Source organism: Periplaneta americana, chromosome 3 (genome assembly GCF_040183065.1).
Source record: "Periplaneta americana isolate PAMFEO1 chromosome 3, P.americana_PAMFEO1_priV1, whole genome shotgun sequence".
Lineage (NCBI taxonomy): Eukaryota > Metazoa > Arthropoda > Insecta > Blattodea > Blattidae > Periplaneta > Periplaneta americana.
Genome location: NC_091119.1, coordinates 13341061 through 13361141, shown reverse-complemented (window position 1 = coordinate 13361141; position 20081 = coordinate 13341061). Strand labels below are relative to the sequence as shown.

Here is a 20081-nt window from a genome sequence, read left to right as displayed (position 1 = left end):
TCTAGACTGTGACTATAAATTAAGGCTTTATAATAGTATTAAGTTTTTGACTTGTTCCATATTCTAGCTGTAAGAAATGTGCGAATACCTTGGAATGTTAATAAATATAATACAATACAATGTCGTAGATATGCTGGAATAGAGTGTCTGCGGTAGTGAAGAAGTAAGACGTAAATCACTGGTGTAAATACGGATACTCACCTTCATATAACCAGTCAGTGACACCATTGCTGACAATACCAGGCACAGCACTGTTGGTCACCCTGTAGGACTGTCCCCCTCTAGGACTAAGTAGGTAGTAGATATCGTAGTTGTATACCATGACGAGGGAGTGTCCTCGAGGGGCCCAGTCTGCGTGGAGCAGAAAAGGGTGACCTTCTTCTTCAGGTGTTGGTGTTAGTGGGAAAGTGTCCCTAAAAAAAATATACCGGCAGTTCAATTAATATTACATATTGTGTTATTATATCGTACAAAAATAATTTATCTTTCTTTGTAATAAGTTACATGCTATAGTTATACTCGTATTATAATAAATTATGATAATAGTACATTATGCAACGAGCCTATAATGGTAGTAATTAAGACGCGAGTACAAACTTTCATACGAGCGTCTTAATTACCATTATAGGCAAGTTTCATACGACTTTTTATGCTCGACCATATTTCTAACTTGAAATTATTCATAAGTATTCGTGTTATGGTTATGTAAGTGAGGAGTGGAACTGACCTGAATTGTGAGATGTGCGCAGACGCGAAAGTATTGATTTTTTCCGAAACACGAATGTCATTGACCTTGATATAATCTAGAGAATAACATGAACATTAGGCTTGATATAACCTGGATATTGATTTAGAATTGAAAAACGAGATGACAAATTGAATTTATTTGAATATTATTTACAATTAACGCTAATTATTATAGTAACAGAACATAACCTTCTGCGACAGTATTGGATTTCCAGCTCCGTGACTTTTCGCTAATTGTCTTTCGATTGCATATCCGAGAATAATCGATACTTGCGGTTTTATAATGGTACAATCAGTACAAAGGCGATTTCTCATTGGCTGAACAACTGAATTATAATGAATAGGTGTACTTTGATGAGGTGCATTAAAGGGCTACTACCAGGTGTATAATTACTACATTTCGGCATGGTCGAGCATAAATAATTTTTTATGCTCGACCATGCCGAAATGTAGTAATTATACACCAGGTAGCAGCCCTTTAATGGACCTCATCAACTATTCATTACAGTTCAGGTGTTCCACCAATCAGAAAATACCATTGTAGCAATATGAAAGCGCAAGTATCGATTATTCTCGGATATGCAATCGAAAGACAATAAGTCAATAAATCACCTATATTTGAAATAAAGTCAGTTCTGTTACTATAATAATTAGCGTTAATTGTAAATAATATTAAAATAAATTCAATTTGTCATCTCGTTTTTCAATGTCTAATTCAATTTCAAGGTTATATCAAGATTAATGTTTATTTTACTTTCTAGATTATATCAAGGTCGATGTCGACATTTGTTTCTCGGAAAAAAATCAATACTTTCGCTTGTGCGCACATCTCACAATTTAAGAGGTATTGCACAAGGTCAGTTCCGCTCCCCAGTCATATAAGAATAACATGAATACTTATGAATAATTTCAAGTTAGAAATATGGTCGAGCATAAAAAGTCGTATGAAACTTGCCTAGAATGGTAATTAAGGCGCTCGTATGAAAATTATGAAACTCGCTTGCGCTCGTTCCATAAACATACTCGCGTCTTAATTACTACCATTATAGGCTCGTTGCATAATGTACTATAATTCAACATTATTCAAAAGAAAGTATGATTGTGTTCTGATTGTTGTAAGTTCTTTTAATTATAATTTATAACAGAGATATGACGTGATACTTTAAAATTTATAACATACAAGAGGTGGTTAGTACTCGAAAATGAGATATTTTAGCGTAACACCACATTATAGTATATCCAGTCGCGAAGCTTGAGTTGTTGAGGGTACTAGGAACAATAGACTGTGCTGGGACTATTTCGTATTGTCTGTGATGAGGCGATAGTAGCGATCCTAGTGGTCAGCAACTAACTATAGATGCATAATTCCTAAGTATTGAGCTTCGTGACTGTATATACTAGACTGTGGTAACACAAACGACAACTACAATGTACTGAAACATATCAACGTGCTAGTTCAAAAGGGAAATAGTTCAAAATTTAAAGTTTTGAGAAATCTGAATTTTAAAGTTTCACGTTGCTGTGAAAAATCGAATTAACACATCCTGATTTGAAATTTATAGTATACAGGGTGGGTTAAAAGTCGCTTTCCTTACATTTAATTATTTCAATTTACGTTAGTATAAATTTCATTAAAATATCACATTTCCCGTTCGCGACCTGCCTCTGATAGACTCTTCTGTAGATTAATTATTAAGAGTAAAGAAAAGTACATAATCTATTTGAAAATTAATTGAATATTTTAAAAGAATGTCACTGTACTTAGGTTGGGTGTTTTAATAATACGGTATTACTTACATTGTTGCTATATCATACACGGAATACTGGGCCAGGTACGAATGTCGAAATAACTGCAAAAGGAGGAAAAATTTAATGTAAGCATTTCATATCAGAACTTGTAATTTGGTTACAAGACATCGTCATCAGTGATGTCGTCATCGTTGTCATCGTCATCGTCATCGTCGTCGTCGTCATCATCATCATCACACCACCACCACCACCACCGCCACCAAGAAAATGACACGACGTCAACAACAACAACGACGACGACGACAATGACGATGGACTTTGGCAATACTAAATATCCTTAATGTAAAACATTTTAATGCATTATTTTAATAAATCGTACACTGCTCCGCCGAATTAGTAGAATGCTTTTGAGTCTAAAGAAAACAGTAAAACAGTACAACGTGGTCTGTTGTGACGAGAATCCATACCGGTAAAGGCTAGTCCACAATAAACGGAGAACAGAAACGACAACGAGAACGGAAATATTTTTAAAATAGATGTATTTAAATGTGAGCATTCACAATCAAATTAGGGGAGAGTCGGGTAGTATCGGACATCGGGTAGTATCGGACAGTGCGTTTCTTTCATCTACCACCATATGGTAGTACCTGAATGACATGGTTACGTTTCTCTATGCGACATCACAGAAACGTAACCATGTCAATCAGGTACTATCATCGTGTGGTAGAAGAAAGAAACTCACTGTCTGATATTACCCGATGTCCGATACTACCCGACTCTCCCCTAACGAGAAGCTTATCGGATCTAGGGAACGGGAACGTGAAAATTAATTGTGAATGCTCATATTTAAATAAATTTATTTTAACAATATTTCCATTCTAGTTCTCGTTGTCGTTTCCGTTCCCAGTTTATTGTGGACCTGCCTTAGGCATCATGTCACAAACACGTTCACGTCTGAGTATTTCTGACAAAGTAAGAGCTGTTCAGCGCCTTGAAAACGACGCAAATATTAAGGATATTGCTGGAGAGTTAAGGTAATATTTAATTAATTAATATAGGTACTTATTTACTTATTTCCTTATTTACTAACTTATTTGTTACTTTCTTATTTACTTATTTATGGATTTACTTATTCATTTAATATTGTATCTTATAACTATATGTTTTTGAGGAAATAAAATTATTTTGTATTAACGTTGTATCAGATTCTCTTTTTGTAATGAATTAAATAAATACCCATTCCCATATCATCGATTTTTTACAATCCATAATATTCTTTGACTTTCATGCTTTACCTAAATATGATGCTTGCCGACTGCACAAAACTTGTTCCGAGTGTTATAATATCTAAGTAGGTAAACATTGGCTTTCTCCTATATCGACGGAGCAGTGTATTCGCAAACGTCGTGTCCATAATTAAGTAGTTCTTGCAAGGGAACCTTCCATGACATCAGGTCGAATTTCCATTTAAAAATTCGGGCACAAATAAATACAAGTGAAATGCAAAAATGCAGCCGCTAAAGTACAAACCTTCAGCTACCAGCATAGCTTAGGCGGTAGTACGTTTAGTATTTAGTATTTTTAGTATTTATTTATTTAACCTGGTAGAGATAAGGCCGTCAGGCCTTCTCTGCCCCTCTACCAGGAGATTCCAACTACAATATCAACAATAAAATTACAATTAGTATTAAATTTACATTTACAATTACAAATAATATTACAGTTAGTATTAAATTTACAATTACAATAAAATCAAAGTACGAAAAGATTACCTGAATAATTAAAGCTAGATAATTTATCATAGAGAAACAAAGAATATTTTATATTTACTGAATTACAAATTAAATCTAGAATAACAAAATTGTATAGTGATGGAATTACTGGATATTGAAATATTTTGTGATAGATTAAAGAAACTATTTACAAGTAATCAATTACTGACCAAGTGCCTAGTAAGTTTTCGTTTGAATTCAATTTTATTTCGACAGTCCCTGATGCTAGCAGGTAGCGAATTCCAGAGTCTTGGCAGGGCTATTGTGAAAGAAGATGAGTATGAGGAGGTGCGATGGGATGGTATTGTTAGTATTGTTTCATGACGAGAGCGTGTGTTCAGATTATGGTGGGAAGAAAGGTAAGTGAAGCGAGACGACAGGTACGAAGGAATAGAAGAGTTCAAGATTTCGAAGAGAAAGAGAAGTGAATGTAAATTTCTTTTCTTATCTAGTTTAAGCCAACCTATTGCTTCCAGGGATGGGGTAATATGATCATATTTACGAACATTGCTTACAAAACGTACACACAAATTATGAGCACGTTGAAGTTTCATTTTGTTGTCGCTGGAGAGGTCAGTCAGTAAAATGTCCGCATAGTCGAAATAGGGAAATGCAAGTGTCTGCACAAGGGACTTTTTTAAGCAAGAGGGGAGATGAACATTTATCCTTTTTAGCACATGTATAATAGAATATACTTTTCTGCAGGTTTCTGTGATTTGCATGTCCCAGTTGAGATTATTATCCATGTGAATGCCAAGATTTTTTACTGAAGAACTGAAAGGGATATGCACTGTACTTACTTGCCGGGAAGAAGTTTTCACTTGGGAGTGGTTTCTATTTCCGCTGGGGCTTAATGCCTGGTTGAGTTTTTTTCCCCAACTGTAAGATAAATGCCAGCCAACCCTATGGAGAATCTTTGGCGTCGCCTAATCAAATACCTTTCTGCTATCGCCAATTTCATCGATGCTAAGTAACCTAGTAGTTGGTACAAAAGAATAAAAATTGCAAACTACAAGTAATGTTTAAAGAGTGTGTTTTTCCGAGCACCTTGAATGATTAAGAGAATTTTCCCGACATGTTTCAACAAGAGAGTACTCCACACTATTACGGCTCCAAGTTCGTTCGTAGTTAGACGAACATTTTCCAGGAAGGTGTATAGTTCGTCAATGTTCTATGGGGTAACCACCACGGTCGCCAGACATAACTCTGGATTTTTATTTGTGGAAACATTCAAAGGTCATCGTGTACGCAGAGAAAATTAACAACATGGACCACCTCAAAGAAACTATCACAGAAGCCATGTCGCAAATCACCCCCCTCCACCACACTAACATAAGTTTTATTCAACTCGGAACATCGAATTTAGGCATTTATTCAAGCAGTTGGTTCTCATATATACTATAACTGTTCCTGCGTAACTTGATTTTTGCCTCACCCTATACATGTTAATCCTACGTCTTAGTAACGTGGTCTAAGGCGTTATACTTTGGACTAGAGACGCGGGTTGAGTGCTGGTTCGAGTCTTCATAGAGGAAACATTTTCTCATGGAATCTCATCTAGTGTAAGGGATGAATTTTGGAGAGATTAAAATACTTGGGATGTACTATAAGTAGTAACATGAACTGCTATCAGGAATTAAAAAAGAGGATAGCAATGGCAAAGGGAACTTTTAATAGAAAAAGACCTCTGAATAAAGAACTAAGGGAGAGACTAGTGAAGTGCTTTGTGTGGAGTGTAACATTTTTTTTAAATTTATTTATTTTGTGTCGCTGTAACTTAGAAAGTCATATCGCGACAATACATAAACAATACTTACAGTTTACATAGAGTTCACTGTATTACAATAATAATTTTAGATACACTTGTAAATGTTGATAGCTTTCAGAAATTTGAATAAGTTTGAACTGAATGATGGGTTGTTTAGAACTGTTGATAAGTCTGTTGGTATATGGAATTGATCTCGATGAAGGTGATATAGTGGACATTCAGAAATTAAATGGCGTACAGAGATCCTACTCTGGCAATTGGTGCATGTTGGAGGAAGAGTTCTGTCTAGAAGATAAGAATGTGTAATTTTGGTGTGGCCAACTCGCAATCTGGTGATTAACTTGATCTTGACGTTTAAAATTCTGTAGTGGATATTTCATTCCGAAATGTTGTACTATTTGATGAAGTTTGCTGGATGATGACTCTATCCATGATGTTTGCCAATGGTTGTGCAGTTTTCTGGTTATGTATTTAATGGCGTCTGTATGAGGAATAGACGTTAAAAAATGCAATGGAAGTCGTGTAGCTTCTTTTGCTGCGGCATCTGCATTCTCATTACCAGGAATGCCCTGATGAGAAGGGATCCATATTAGAGTTATTTTTCGTCCTTGTTTCATCAGGTCAGTGAGGAGCTGGTGTATTTCTTGAATTAGTGCGTTTGTAGAGAATATATCTTGAAGAGCTTGTAAACTTGATTGAGAATCAGTGTGAAGAAGATAAGATTTATCAGTCTGAGTTTCCAGAATATAAGTGTAACATTGTATGGGGCAGAAACATGGATATTACGACGAAGTGAAGAGGAACTACTAGAAGCATTTGAAATGTGGATATGGAGAAGAATGGGGCGTGTGAAATGGATCGACAGAGTAAGAAATGAAGCTGTACTAGAAAGTGTGGGTGAAAAAAAAAAACAATGATGCTGAAACTGATCAGGAAGAGAAAAAGGAATTGGCTGGGTCACTGGCTAAAAGAAGAAATTGCCTACTAAAGGATACACTGGAAGGATTGGTGAACGGGAGAAAAGTTAGTGGCAGAAGAAGATATCAGATGATACACAACATTGAGATACATTTTAATTTTTAATAATATTCCATATCATAAGGCCTGTGGACAAGTTGGAAATTTGAATACTGTCTGAGAGGACACACGACAGCAACAGAGAGGCAGATCAATAAAATAACACTACACTATGAAAGTCTCCATAACCATTCAGACGCTTCTGCCACCGGAAGGGGAAACTTAAAAAAAAAGTATGTATGTATGTGTGCATGTATGTATGCACAGTGTTCTGCCCGCAGGTCTTTAACTGCAAACCCAGCATCTCCCATTCTTCCCAATTTCTTGCTTTCCTATTCTCCCTATATTATAATACCATAATGCTGTCTATCAACTGATATATTTTACCCCGAACTCTTGTCCCGTTCACCATTCCTTAAGCATCGCAAATTAACAAATCAGGCATAAACCAAAATAATTTTAAAAATAATAAAATAAAATAAAAAATAAAATAAAATAAAATAAATAAAACAATCACCGCACTCACACACCTACTGGCACTTATGTCAGAAATAGTATACAGTATGTAAATATATATTTATTATTATTTATGTACAATGGCTGGAGAGGGCTTCCTGCGAGTATAAGACCCTAAAACGGCCTCTGGTTCAAAGCCAGTAAAGTCAATAAACATCATCATTTACAAGAACATTTGAATTCTGAAACTTTCTGTAAACACGGTCGGCCAAGTACTTGTGATGTGCAGAAGGCGCTGTTTTGTGCATCACCATATTTTCAGATCCATCCGGGTTCGAATCCCGGCTGATTCACTGGACTTTGTCGTGGACAAAAACGGTGCTTGGTGGTAGTTTTCGCTAGATACTCTACCGACATTTCACCATCGCTTCATTAATCATCATCGTGAGATACTGTCCACACCTGTGGAGTAACGGTTAGCGCGTCTAGTGAAACCAGGTGGCCCGGGTTCGATTTCCGGTCGGGGCAAGTTACCTGGTTGAGTTTTTTTCCGGGGTTTTCCCTCAACTCAATATGAGAAAATGCTGGGTAACTTTCGGTGCTGGACCCCGGACTCATTTCACCGGCATTATCATCTTCATCTCATTCAGACGCTAAATAACCTAAGATGTTGATAAAGCGTCGTAAAATAACCTAATAAATAAATAATAATCGTGTGATACTATGTAGTTCATCTCCTATAGTGCACCAAGGGCAACGCCTACGGCGGCTAAGGAACTACAGCTTCGTCGTGTTGTCCACACACAGAGGGGACATTTGGGTAGTGACGTAAGTCAAGTGCTTATCCTTTCTAGATATATCTGTTTTTTTTTCTTCCTACTTCATTGCATTTATCTTTTCTTTCTTAAAATGTTTTTTGTCTGTATGTCTTCCTCTTTTCTCTATTTCTTTCATCTTTACATCTTTATAGTTCATTCCATCCTTTCATCTCCTTGTCTTTTTCTTTCTTTTCTTCTCTTTCCTGTTTCTGCCTATATTTCATTTCTCCTCTTTCTTCTTCATCTCATCCTTCATCTCCTTCAGTTATTGCTCTAAACATTTACATCGTGTTATTATTTTTCAGAATAATAAGTATAATTACATACGATGAAAGAGTAATGGAACGGAGAAAAATTCTCTCCGGCGCCGGGATTTGAACCCGGGTTTTCAGCTCTACGTGCTGATGCTTTATCCACTAAGCCACACCGGATACCACCCCGGCGCTGGACACAATCGTGTCAGATCAAGCTCCAACTCTTGGGTTCCCTCTAGTGGCCGCCCTCTGCACTACGTCATAGATGTCTATGAACGTAGGACCGAAGTCCACACATGTGATGAGGTGCACTCGTTATGAGTGACTGGTTGGCCGGGATCCGACGGAATAAGCGCCGTCTTTCATCGTATGATGACGCAGAATATCTGCATGGAAATATCATATGTACTTCGGTACATTAAAATAATATATATAATATGCGTAAACCACTTCGTGATTTAAGACGGCGCTTATTCCGTCGGATCCCGGCCAACTAGTCACTCATAATGAGTGCACCTCAGCACATGTGTGAACTTCAGTCCTACGTTCATAGACATCTATGACATAGTGCAGAGGGCGGCCACTAGAGGGAACCCAAGAGTTCGAACTTAATCTGAGACGATTCTGTCCGGCGCCGGGGTGGTATCCGGTGTGGCTTAGTGGATAAAGCATCAGCACGTAGAGCTGAAAACCCGGCTTCAAATCCCGGCGCCGGAGAGAATTTTTCTCCGTTCCATTACTCTTTCATCGTATGATGACGCAGAATATCTGCATGAAAATATCATATGTACTTCGGTACATTAAAATAATATATTTAAAATAATATATATAAAGTATAATTACATTTTAATTTATTTTTAAAGATGGAAATCTGCGATATTATTATTATCAATATTATTATTACTACTATCATTATCATTTTCATTATTATTATTACTATTATTATTATTATTATTACTACTATCATCATTTTCATTATTATTATTATTACTATTATTATTATTATTATTATTATTATTACTATCATTACCATTTTCATTGTTATTATTACTATTATTATTATTATTATTATTACTACTACTATCATTATAATTATCATTTTCATTGTTATTATTACTATTATTATTATTATCATTATCATATTCATTATTATTATTACTATTATTATTATTACTATTATTATTATTATTATTATTATTATTATTATTATTATTATTATTATTATTATTATTATTAACGGAGGAAGTCGGGATAGTGTTGTGAGCTTTGCAGTAGTTTTGTAGGAAATTGTCTACATATTTTGTTGCTATGAGCTGTAATAGTTGGTTATTGAACTAGTATATATATATATATATATTCATTCATTCACTGCTTTCTGCCAAAAGGCACGTCTTTTACTGTAAACCCAGCATTCTCCAATCTCTCCTATTTTCTACCTTTTCGCCTCCGCATACGATCCATATATCTTAATGTCGTTTATCACCTAATATCTTTTTTTTTGCCCCGAACTCTTTTCCCGTTCACTATTTCTTCCAGTGCATCCTTCAGTAGGCAGTTTCTTCTCAGCCAGTGACCTAATCAATTCCTTTTTCTTTTCTTGATCAGTTTCAGCTGTATTTTTTCTTCGCCCATTTTTTCTAACACAGCTTTATTTCTTATTCTGTCTCCACTTCACAAGCTCCATGCATTGCCTATGTAATATGGAATGAATGGCGTAACAATAGTTTCGATTAATAACAATATTTTTTTTCGTGATGATATTCACGGCTTTTACTTACTTACTTACTTACTTACAAATGGTTTTTAAGGAACTCGGAGGTTCATTGCCGCCCTCACATAAGCCCGCCATCGGTCCCTATCCTGAGCAAGATTAATTCAGTCTCTACCATAATATTCCATCTCCTTAAATCTATTTTTATATTATCCTCCCATCTAAGGCTCGGTCTTCCCAAAGGCCTTTTCTCCTCCGGCCTCCCAACTAACATTATTCATTTCTGGATTCTCCCATACGTGCTACATGTCCTGCCCATCTCAAATGTCTGGATTTAATGTTCCTAATTATGTCAGGTGAAGAATACAGTTCATGCAGTTCTGCGCTGTGTAACTTTCTCCTGTAACTTCGTCCCTCTTAGCCCCAAATATTTTCCTAATCACCTTATTCTCAAACACCCTTTACGTCTGTTCCTATCTCAAAGTGAGAGTCCACGTTTCACAACCATACAGAAGAACTAGTAATATATGTAGATATTCGTGGCTTATGAAATAAAAACGAAAATGATTTTCAAGCACATAAAGGTCCCGGATTCAATGTCGGGTGATTGCAGGATTTTTTTCACCGCCGAAACTTCTAAAAAAGGTTTCGGGGTCCACTCAACCTCCTATAAAATTGAGTACCGTACTGGATATTTCCTAGGAGTAAAAATGGTCGGAACGTGGTGCCGACTATATCAGTTTATTCTGATGTCGAGGTTACAAGAGCATGTAGCCTACCTCCATGCCACTCATGCACCCTCATAGCATGCAAAATGAATGTCTATTTTTACCTCAAACAAGATTGAGATGGTACCTAATTCTTGTCCACAGTGTTCTAATCTATGATATTCCTCATTGCAGTGTCGTTCTTTCAGGTTACGTAAAGCTAGATGAAGGGACAGGTTCTTGAAATCTATCTTATTTTTATTATGAGAAGTATTTTGTTTAAGTATTTCTCTTACATATCGCCTTTATTTTGTTTCAGGCTATTTCAACGTTGCACATGGAATTCCGTTACGTGGGTGAACATGATTTCGAACCTCAACCAAAATAAAACCAGTACTACATCACATAACAACGGACAAATATCCATGCCTTTTGTGGAGTTCGAACTTTCAGCTGTAATCTTCACAGCGCAACGTCACAGCTACCAAGGCAAGCTATAAATGTTTTTGTGCTAGTTTATTTTACATAAAAAGGGCATAAAACTAGTGGCATCTACATGTTTGTTGTACGAGTACAAAGAAAGTCAAAGCATATAAGTTGATGTTCGACTTTTCCATCGGAGTCGGATAAAGTTAAGTTTCTTTTTAATCAGAGAGGGTGCTGTAAGAGATAGTTTTGTTTAGATACCTACAGTTTATACGTGTATAAGCAAAGATTCCTACATCTGATTTTTTGTAAGATGGCTTCTCTATGTAGGGGGAGGGGGGAGCGAATGGAAACTTTCGTCCCATGTCTCCCAAGATCAGAAACAAGTGACTGCACGCTGTAAATGCGAAAAATAAGTTGAGTGGAATGTGTATTTTTTAAATTTATTTACGTGGTCAAATGTATTAAGCCGTGATAAATATTTTTGCGTGTGTGTGATGAACTTTAATGGACAGTGCTTTAGGAATTGAAACTTGCAGTGATAACGAAGAAGATTGATGTTCTTGTAGAGAAGGATTCAGATGGAGGTAATGGCTGACAAAGATTTATATAACCATTCATCTTTCTATGTAATGGAGAGTTAAGACTATTTTATTGTACTTATTGCAAATGATATGAGAACTATTTTACTTGTCTACATGTGAATATATATTTTAATTTAATACATGAACTACTGTCTATTTGGAACTATGTATACAACTGGAACGACGTGAAATGTGAAGTAACTTCTTTACGAAAATGACGACGCCATTATCACTTGAAGTTCTTCAATGTTTCATTTCGCGTCATTACATTTAACTACGATTATATCTTTCTATTTCCTTTTATCTATCTTTAACATGGCGAATTTTTTTTTTTTAATAATAGAAAGTTAAAACTTGTCTTAATGTTTAATTTTATCGGTCAAATAACATACCGGTATTTCATTTGTTTGAAATCTCCCCCCCCCCTCCAAATAGATACATACCTGGGCTAAACTAGCGCTGAGATACTTCCTCGTACTTCGTTTATACATCAAATGCTTAGAGCTCTCTCCTTAGTCATACCAACTTAACTTTGGTGATATTACGAAAGTTTCACGCTAGTGTACACTTACGCTATGCTTTGCATATACGGATCTGCGGATAGGCTTTTATTATGCCTTGTATATCTGTGACAGGTTAGGTTAGATTAGTTTAGGCTTTTATTATGCGATAGGAAAAGGTTAGTGATTTTTTTGTTTTGTGATGCCAGTAATATGGTTGTGTAATGGCGAATTTTCACTTAAGAAATTATGAGAAGTAACTTAGAGCTAGTTTATGACAATTGCAGAGATAAGTACAAAAATAGAGAATTTTGACTTTTCTATAGCTGAAACTTTCAACTTGAATTTTTCTAAGTTCTCCGGTGCGAGAATCTGTGACAGGTTAGGTTAGGCTTTTCGTATACCTTGTATATAATATAAATATTTGACAGGTTCGGTTAGGTTAGATTTTTTGTATGCCCTGCACATTAAGTGTCAAGCTTGGGGACGCCAAGATGGAGTACATTACCGGCCACTGAACGAATATTGCACAGTGTTTTTCTTCCTGGCAGTACGATCTATTTCCACTAGATGGTCCCCACGACACGAGTAGCAGGGTTGCCAATACATGCAAATGAATGTTGCTACAGGTGAAAGGTTAGGTTAGGTTAGGTGTGTAGTATTATCACTATGTTGGCGACACTGATATCCACTATCAAATTAACGAAATATGGCCAAGAAGTGGAGTCCCTGTAATTTACAATTACCATCTCTATCATGTAATTTATGAGGCCGCCCCGAGTGTTAGTTATGGGTTGTGAGATTCAGCCATAAAAGAGCTTTATTTTTGTCCATACCTATGGAGTAACGGTTAGCGCGTATGACCGCGAAACCAGGTGGCCTGGGTTCGAATCCCGGTTGGGGCAAGTTATCTGGTTGAGGTTTTTTCCGGGTTTTTCCCTCAACCCAATATAAGCAAATGCTGGGTAACTTTCGGTGCTGGACCCCGAACTCATTTCACCGGCATTATCATCTTCATTTCATTCAGACGCTAAATAATCTGAGATGCTGATACAGCGTCGTAAAATAAGTCACTAAAAAGCTTTCGGAACTGATGAAATGATTAAAGTTAGGCTATTTCGCTTCCGTGTAGTTCAGCTGCAATTAAAATCACAATTTTAATAAACACGGGAGTCCAAACCTCAATGCTAATCCTCGTCAGGGGCCTGTTTCTTAAAAATACTAGGTTAGTAGTTCACCAGTTAATAGTTACCAGAGTATATTTCATCAGCTCTAGTAGATTCTGTTTCTCAAACTATTTCACCAGTCTAGTAACTTGTGACAATTTTTCACTAGTTACATGATCTGTTTCACTAGTCAGCTGATTGAGTTCATTTGTTTATAGTCATTGGTAGGTATTGTTATTTGAGGTTAGAAGGCTAAGTTGTTTGTATTGTGGTTTCGATTTCTCTTTTCGGTTGAAATTCCATCAGTTGAAAGCAAATTAACTATACTCAATATGATTAATGAATCAAAGGATTATTATTCGGTGCTTTTTCAAGCATGTTAACAAAAAATGATGAAATAAACGAATGGACAAAAAGTGTTGTAATGTGTGAGGCTATGGAACTGATACCTCAGAACAAAGATTATGCATACGTTAGGGACACTTACTGGCCCAACATTAAGAAAGCAATTTTGATAAGTACCAATTAAAGTTCACAGTATCGTAATTTGAACATATGATGTAGCTAGTGGGTCTACTGCCGACATGAATGCCACTTATGACTTGATGAAAAATTCGCTAATTTTTTTTGTTTTACATTTTATCTATTCATAAATTATTGTCGTTATATATTTAATTTGTAGGTTAAAGTTGACAATGTCAGAAGAACTGGCAGTGGAGGAGGAAAGCTAGTAAAAATTAGTTGATGAATTGGTATTAGATTATTAGGAAAAAATTCTGCAAGTGTTGCTGGTCTAGGACAGAAAGACTAGATGGCATTGGAAAATAATCAACATCCCGATTTGTAGAGCAATTTGTATTTGAAGCTTTGCTGATAATGCAAGACTTCTATTTTTTTTTGTCTTGTTATGGCAGGTCCCACTATATTTAACAACTTTTCAAGCTTTTCAGTACTTTACCTAAACCGTTCATTATATATAAACAATGCTCCCGTAAAGGAATAATAATTGTTCTTTCTCGATATAGTTTTAGCTCTTCTCACAACTTCTTCATGACTTCATTCGGAATCACCAAACCAGATATTAAAAGAAAATAACTACAATATTTTGTTTTATCTGAGAAAGGTTGTCACTGGTAACTGATAATATAGAAATCACCAGTCTTTAGAGTCTTGTAGGAATATTCCTGTGGAATACTAGTATAATCAACTAGATTAGCATTTTGAGAAACAGAATCACTTATGAACTGGTGAAATCGACCAATATTACTAGTCTGTGAACTGGTAACTACTACTTTACCCTTGTAGTTTCTAGAAACACAGACTTGTAAAATAAACTAATATTACTACTGTACAGACTAGTATTACTAGTCCATGAGTTTTGAGAAATAGGCCCCAGCTCTAGTAGATTCTGTTTCTCAAACTATTTTACCAGTCTAGTAACTTGTGACAATTTTTCACTAGTCACATGATCTCTTTCACTAGTCAGCTGATTGAGTTCATTTGTTTATAGTCATTGGTAGGTATTGTTATTTGAGGTTAGAAGGCTAAGTTCTTTGTGCTTTGGTTCTTACTTCTCTCTTTTCTTGAAATTCCATCAATTGAAAGCAAATTAACTATACTCAATATGATTAATGAATCAAAGGATATATCATTCGGTGCGTTTTCAAGCATAATAACAAAAATGATAAAGTAAACGACTGGACAAAAAATTTGTAATAAGCGAGGCTATGGAACTGATACCTCAGAACAAAGATTATGCATACGTTAGGGACACTTACTGGCCCAACATTAAGAAAGCAACTTTGTCGAGTACCAATTCAAGTTCACAATATCATAATATGAACACATTATGTAGCTAGTGGGTCTACTGCCGACATGAATGTCGCTTATGACTTGAAAAATTCGCTAATTTTTGTTCAGTTTTAGGTTTGATCTATTCATAAATTAGTGTCGTTTTATATTTAATTTGTAGGCTAAAGTTGACAAATGTCAGAAGAACTGGCGTGGAGAAGGAAAGCCAGCAAAAATTACTGCAGTTGATGAATTGGTATTAGATTATTAGGAAAAAAATTCTGCAAGTGTTGCTGGTCTAGGGCAATGGCATTGGAAAATAATCAACATCCCGATTTGTTGAGCAATTTGTATTTGAAGCTTTGCTGATAATGCATGACTTCTATTTGTTTGTCTTGTTATGGCAGGTCCCACTATATTTAACAACTCTCCAAGCTTTTCAGCACTTTATTTAAACCGTTCATTATATTTAAACAATGCTCCCTTAAAGGAATAATAATTGTTCCTTCTTGATATAGTTTTAGCTCTTCTCACAACAACTTCTTCATTACTTCAATCGGAATTACTAAACCACACATATTAAAAAAATAACTACAATATTTTGTTTTGATTATCTGAGAAAGATTGCCACTGGTAACTGATAATATAGAAATCACCAGTCTTTAGAGTCTTGTAGGAATATTCCTGTTGAATACTAGTATAATCAACTAGATTAGCATTTTGAGAAACAGAATCTCTTAGGAACTGGTGAAATCGACCAATATTACTAGTCTGTGAACTGGTAACTACTACTTTACCCTTGTAGTTTCTAGAAACACAGACTTGTAAAGAAACTATTATTACTACTGTACAGACTAGTATTACTAGTCCGTGAGTTTTGAGAAACAGGCCCCAGGAAACAAATATGTCATAGAGCTACTAGATTTGTAGCGGAATTGGTAGCGTCTAGCAGAAAGTTTTGTTTTTCTTGGTTTTAATTGGTAAATGTTAAGAGTTCAAAATGTATTACATTCAGTGGCGATTTCTCTTAAGGAGCACAGGAGCAGTGCACCACCTCTTCAAATAACGCATGTTTTTAAAGTTACATCAATGAGCTGCAGTAGACTATGTGAGCGACATAATTCTTTATTATAATACTGTGTAAAAATAACACTGCACGTGTACTGGTCTTGTTGACTTACGTTTTCCGCTCGACACTTGCGGCACACTGTTCCATTGGAGCATGCGCAGTAGTACTGTTTCACTGGCAGGCTTTGGAGCAAGGTAGGGAGCCAGTACAGTGTGCGTAGGAGGGGTTAGGAGCGCTTTCAGATGTGTTCTCAAGCTGTCTGCAGTAGTTGTTAGCTCTTTCCATCATAAATATTGCAATGAATAGTGTCCAAAATCTTTTAAATGTGTAATTTTCTGTAAGACCTTTACACGAAAAGATCAAAATAAAGAAGATGGGTAGACGTAAACAGGAATTAAAATTGTAAGTGACGAAGAACAGTAATAGAGAAGTGGCAAGAAAATTCAACATTCGGACTTACGAAAAACACAATATGCGGCTGCAATATAAAAGACGCTGTATTTTGTTTTCCTTGCCTATTTTTTTTTTTTAATATTTATTTATTTAACCTGGTAGAGATAAGGCCGTCAGGCCTTCTCTGCCCCTCTACCAGGAGATTCCAACTACAATATCAACAATAAAATTACAATTAGTATTAAATTTACAATTACAATTACAAATAATATTACAATTAGTATTAAATTTACAATTACAATAAAATCAAAGTACGAAAAGATTACCTGAATAATTAAAGCTAGATAATTTATCATAGAGAAACAAAGAATATTTTATATTTACTGAATTACAAATTAAATCTAGAATAACAAAATTGTATAGTGATGAAATTACTGAGTATTGAAATATTTTGTGATAGATTAAAGAAACTATTTACAAGTAATCAATTACTGACCAAGTGCCTAGTAAGTTTTCGTTTGAATTCAATTTTATTTCGACAGTCCCTGATGCTAGCAGGTAGCGAATTCCAGAGTCTTGGAAGGGCTATTGTGAAAGAAGATGAGTATGAGGAGGTGCGATGTGATGGTATTGTTAGTATTGTTTCATGACGAGAGCGTGTGTTCAGATTATGGTGGGAAGAAAGGTAAGTGAAGCGAGACGACAGGTACGAAGGAATAGAAGAGTTCAAGATTTCGAAGAGAAAGAGAAGTGAATGTAAATTTCTTTTCTTATCTAGTTTAAGCCAACCTATTGTTTCCAGGGATGGGGTAATATGATCATATTTACGAACATTGCTTACAAAACGTACACACAAATTATGAGCACGTTGAATGTTTGACGGCGAACATTCGTTGACAAAAACAAGTACGTTTTATGAATTTTATTTATCTGTTTGAATTTAGGACTGTGCGTAGTAACTAAATAATTTTGATTATCGTTCTGCAGGTATGATTGATTTGAAGCACATGAATGAAAGAATTAAGAAACACGGTTCTTCAGCTGCACACATCAACAACAATGTTAAATTAGCAGTGTTGGGTCAAACAAACAGACACAATTGGATTCAATTAGACTGTCTAACTTCACAATGATAAAGTTGTCAACAACAGATATGTGCGTGCGGTTTTGTGGAGCTTTTGATTTGGCATTAAGAGGTCACGATGACGAGACTCATCTTTAAGCGCTAGTATTTTTCTTGGCCTCGTCAATTTCAGTTATGAATTAGACGCACTCTTAAGGAACATTTGGAAAGAGGAACAGTGTTTAAGAGCACATCAAACACTATACAGAACGAAGTCCTTCAAGCCATTTTGATGTATGCCAGGATGAGATTTCAAAGAAATAAAGAAAGCTGCTGACTTTTTAGCGGTTAAGGCTGATGAGACGACACACGTATCGAATGCTTGTGAACGTGTGAACTGTTTTATAAAACGCAATATAGTGAAAAAATATTACTTACGGTATGCTGCGATAGAAATTGAACACTTTACACTGCTATTACTGGACCTACATAGGAAATTAATTAGCTGCAGTTTCTTGACTAACAAAATTATGTAAATCTATACCTACGTAACATATGTTAATAGTTATGTCGTAGTTAGTATCTATAATAATAGTAGTAGTAGTAATAATAATAATAATAATAATAATAATAATAATAATAATAATAGGGTGTAATAATATCATAATCATAATAAATATTTGTGCACCACCAGGATTATTTATCACCACACGCCACTGATTACATTTATAATAATGAATTATACGAGTATTTTATATGAATAGTACATGGTTACTTACTTTCTGTATGTTGTGCGCTAAGAGAATGAATCGGTGGTCGGGCGACATCACAAATCTCGCTGGGTTCAACCGTTTCTGGAAAAAGAATAAAAAGTTAATTGCTTTACTATGATATTGGCAAATTTTATATTAGCCTAAATCAATAAATTAGTATTGCCTCTGTAATACATGTTACATTCTTCATGTAATTTCATTACGCTACATTGATTGTTTCTATGGATCAACATATCGGTGGTTAAGAAGTGATACTTCATATCTAAGAAAAAGTTCGTTTAATTTAACTAGATTATTATTATAGTCTCGAAGTTGGACAGTTATGTAACATTTTGTCCTCGATTAGAAGAACTTGCAAAGGAGAAACATACGAGGGTCATTTCATAAATAATGCATAGATTGGCAGAACTGTGAAGTGAATGACGCAACACCAATGAAAATTACGTCAATTGCAGTTGAATGATTGCGGAAAAAGCACGTGTGTTCGTTTCATCCATAACATATTCTGTGTTTAGGTAACGGGAGCTAGAAATGGAGCCTACAAGTGTCTCGAGTACTGTTTGCTTCTGCCATACAATGAGTCGTAGAGACAATTTTTTTGTATTATAAGACTGCCTAACTGAATATCGTAAGAGGATCACCTCTTACTCCCTGATGTAGTAGTGCAAAAGTAAGGTGGTTAACTGTATAAATTCATGTATTATGCTATGCTTTAACACACTAAATTGTACATGATGGGTAGTAAGAATAAAGCTTTAGTACTTTCTCAAGGTTTATACTTATGAGTATGGGCACTTCCTGTGATTATATACTCGTAACCACTAGAACATACCTTTTTTTCGTAAGAATAAAGACATTCTACCTAACGCGAATATATACTCATCTCTACAGCCTTCTTGATCGTTTAAAAGTTAGTATATACTCGTGTTATTATCCTCTTTGATCACATTGCACCGTGATGCTCGTTTTTTTTTTTATAGACTTTCACATGCTATAGGCGCTGTAGTGGTTAGTGTTTTGCTTTTTGTAAATTTTGATGATGGATAAATAAATAAATTAAATGTAATTAATTCATTAAATAAAATAAATTAATTAAATAAATAAGTAATCAATTAAATAAATTGTTAATTAAATAAAATAAATAAATATAGTAAATAAAGAAATTAATTAATTAAATGCATTAAATAATTAATTAAATGAATAAATTAAATAAATAAATAAAATATATAAATAAAATAAAATAAATAAATAAAATAAATATATATACTAAATAAATAAATAATTTAATTAATTAAATGCATTAAATAATTAAATAAA

General features: G+C 35.0%; 1 protein-coding gene and 1 long non-coding RNA gene across 3 annotated transcripts in view; one reads left to right on the top strand and one right to left on the bottom strand.

Moving 5' to 3' along the window:
* The window catches only part of LOC138695803 (uncharacterized), a 49724-nt gene extending 37691 nt beyond the window's left edge, over window positions 1-12033 (top strand). Inside the window, exon 3 of the long non-coding RNA XR_011331193.1 lies at window positions 11319-12033. This is a non-coding gene — a long non-coding RNA (uncharacterized lncRNA). The remainder of the gene's footprint in view (window positions 1-11318) is intronic.
* Window positions 1-20081, bottom strand: part of Dpp10 (Dipeptidyl peptidase 10) — a 589638-nt gene that overhangs the window by 43319 nt on the left and 526238 nt on the right. For both annotated transcript variants that reach the window (XM_069820006.1, XM_069820007.1), the window contains exons 5-7: window positions 18771-18845; window positions 2545-2597; window positions 202-413 (exon numbers count right to left, since the gene is read on the bottom strand). In XM_069820006.1, coding sequence (XP_069676107.1) covers window positions 202-413; window positions 2545-2597; window positions 18771-18845 — 340 coding nt within the window. The remainder of the gene's footprint in view (window positions 1-201; window positions 414-2544; window positions 2598-18770; window positions 18846-20081) is intronic.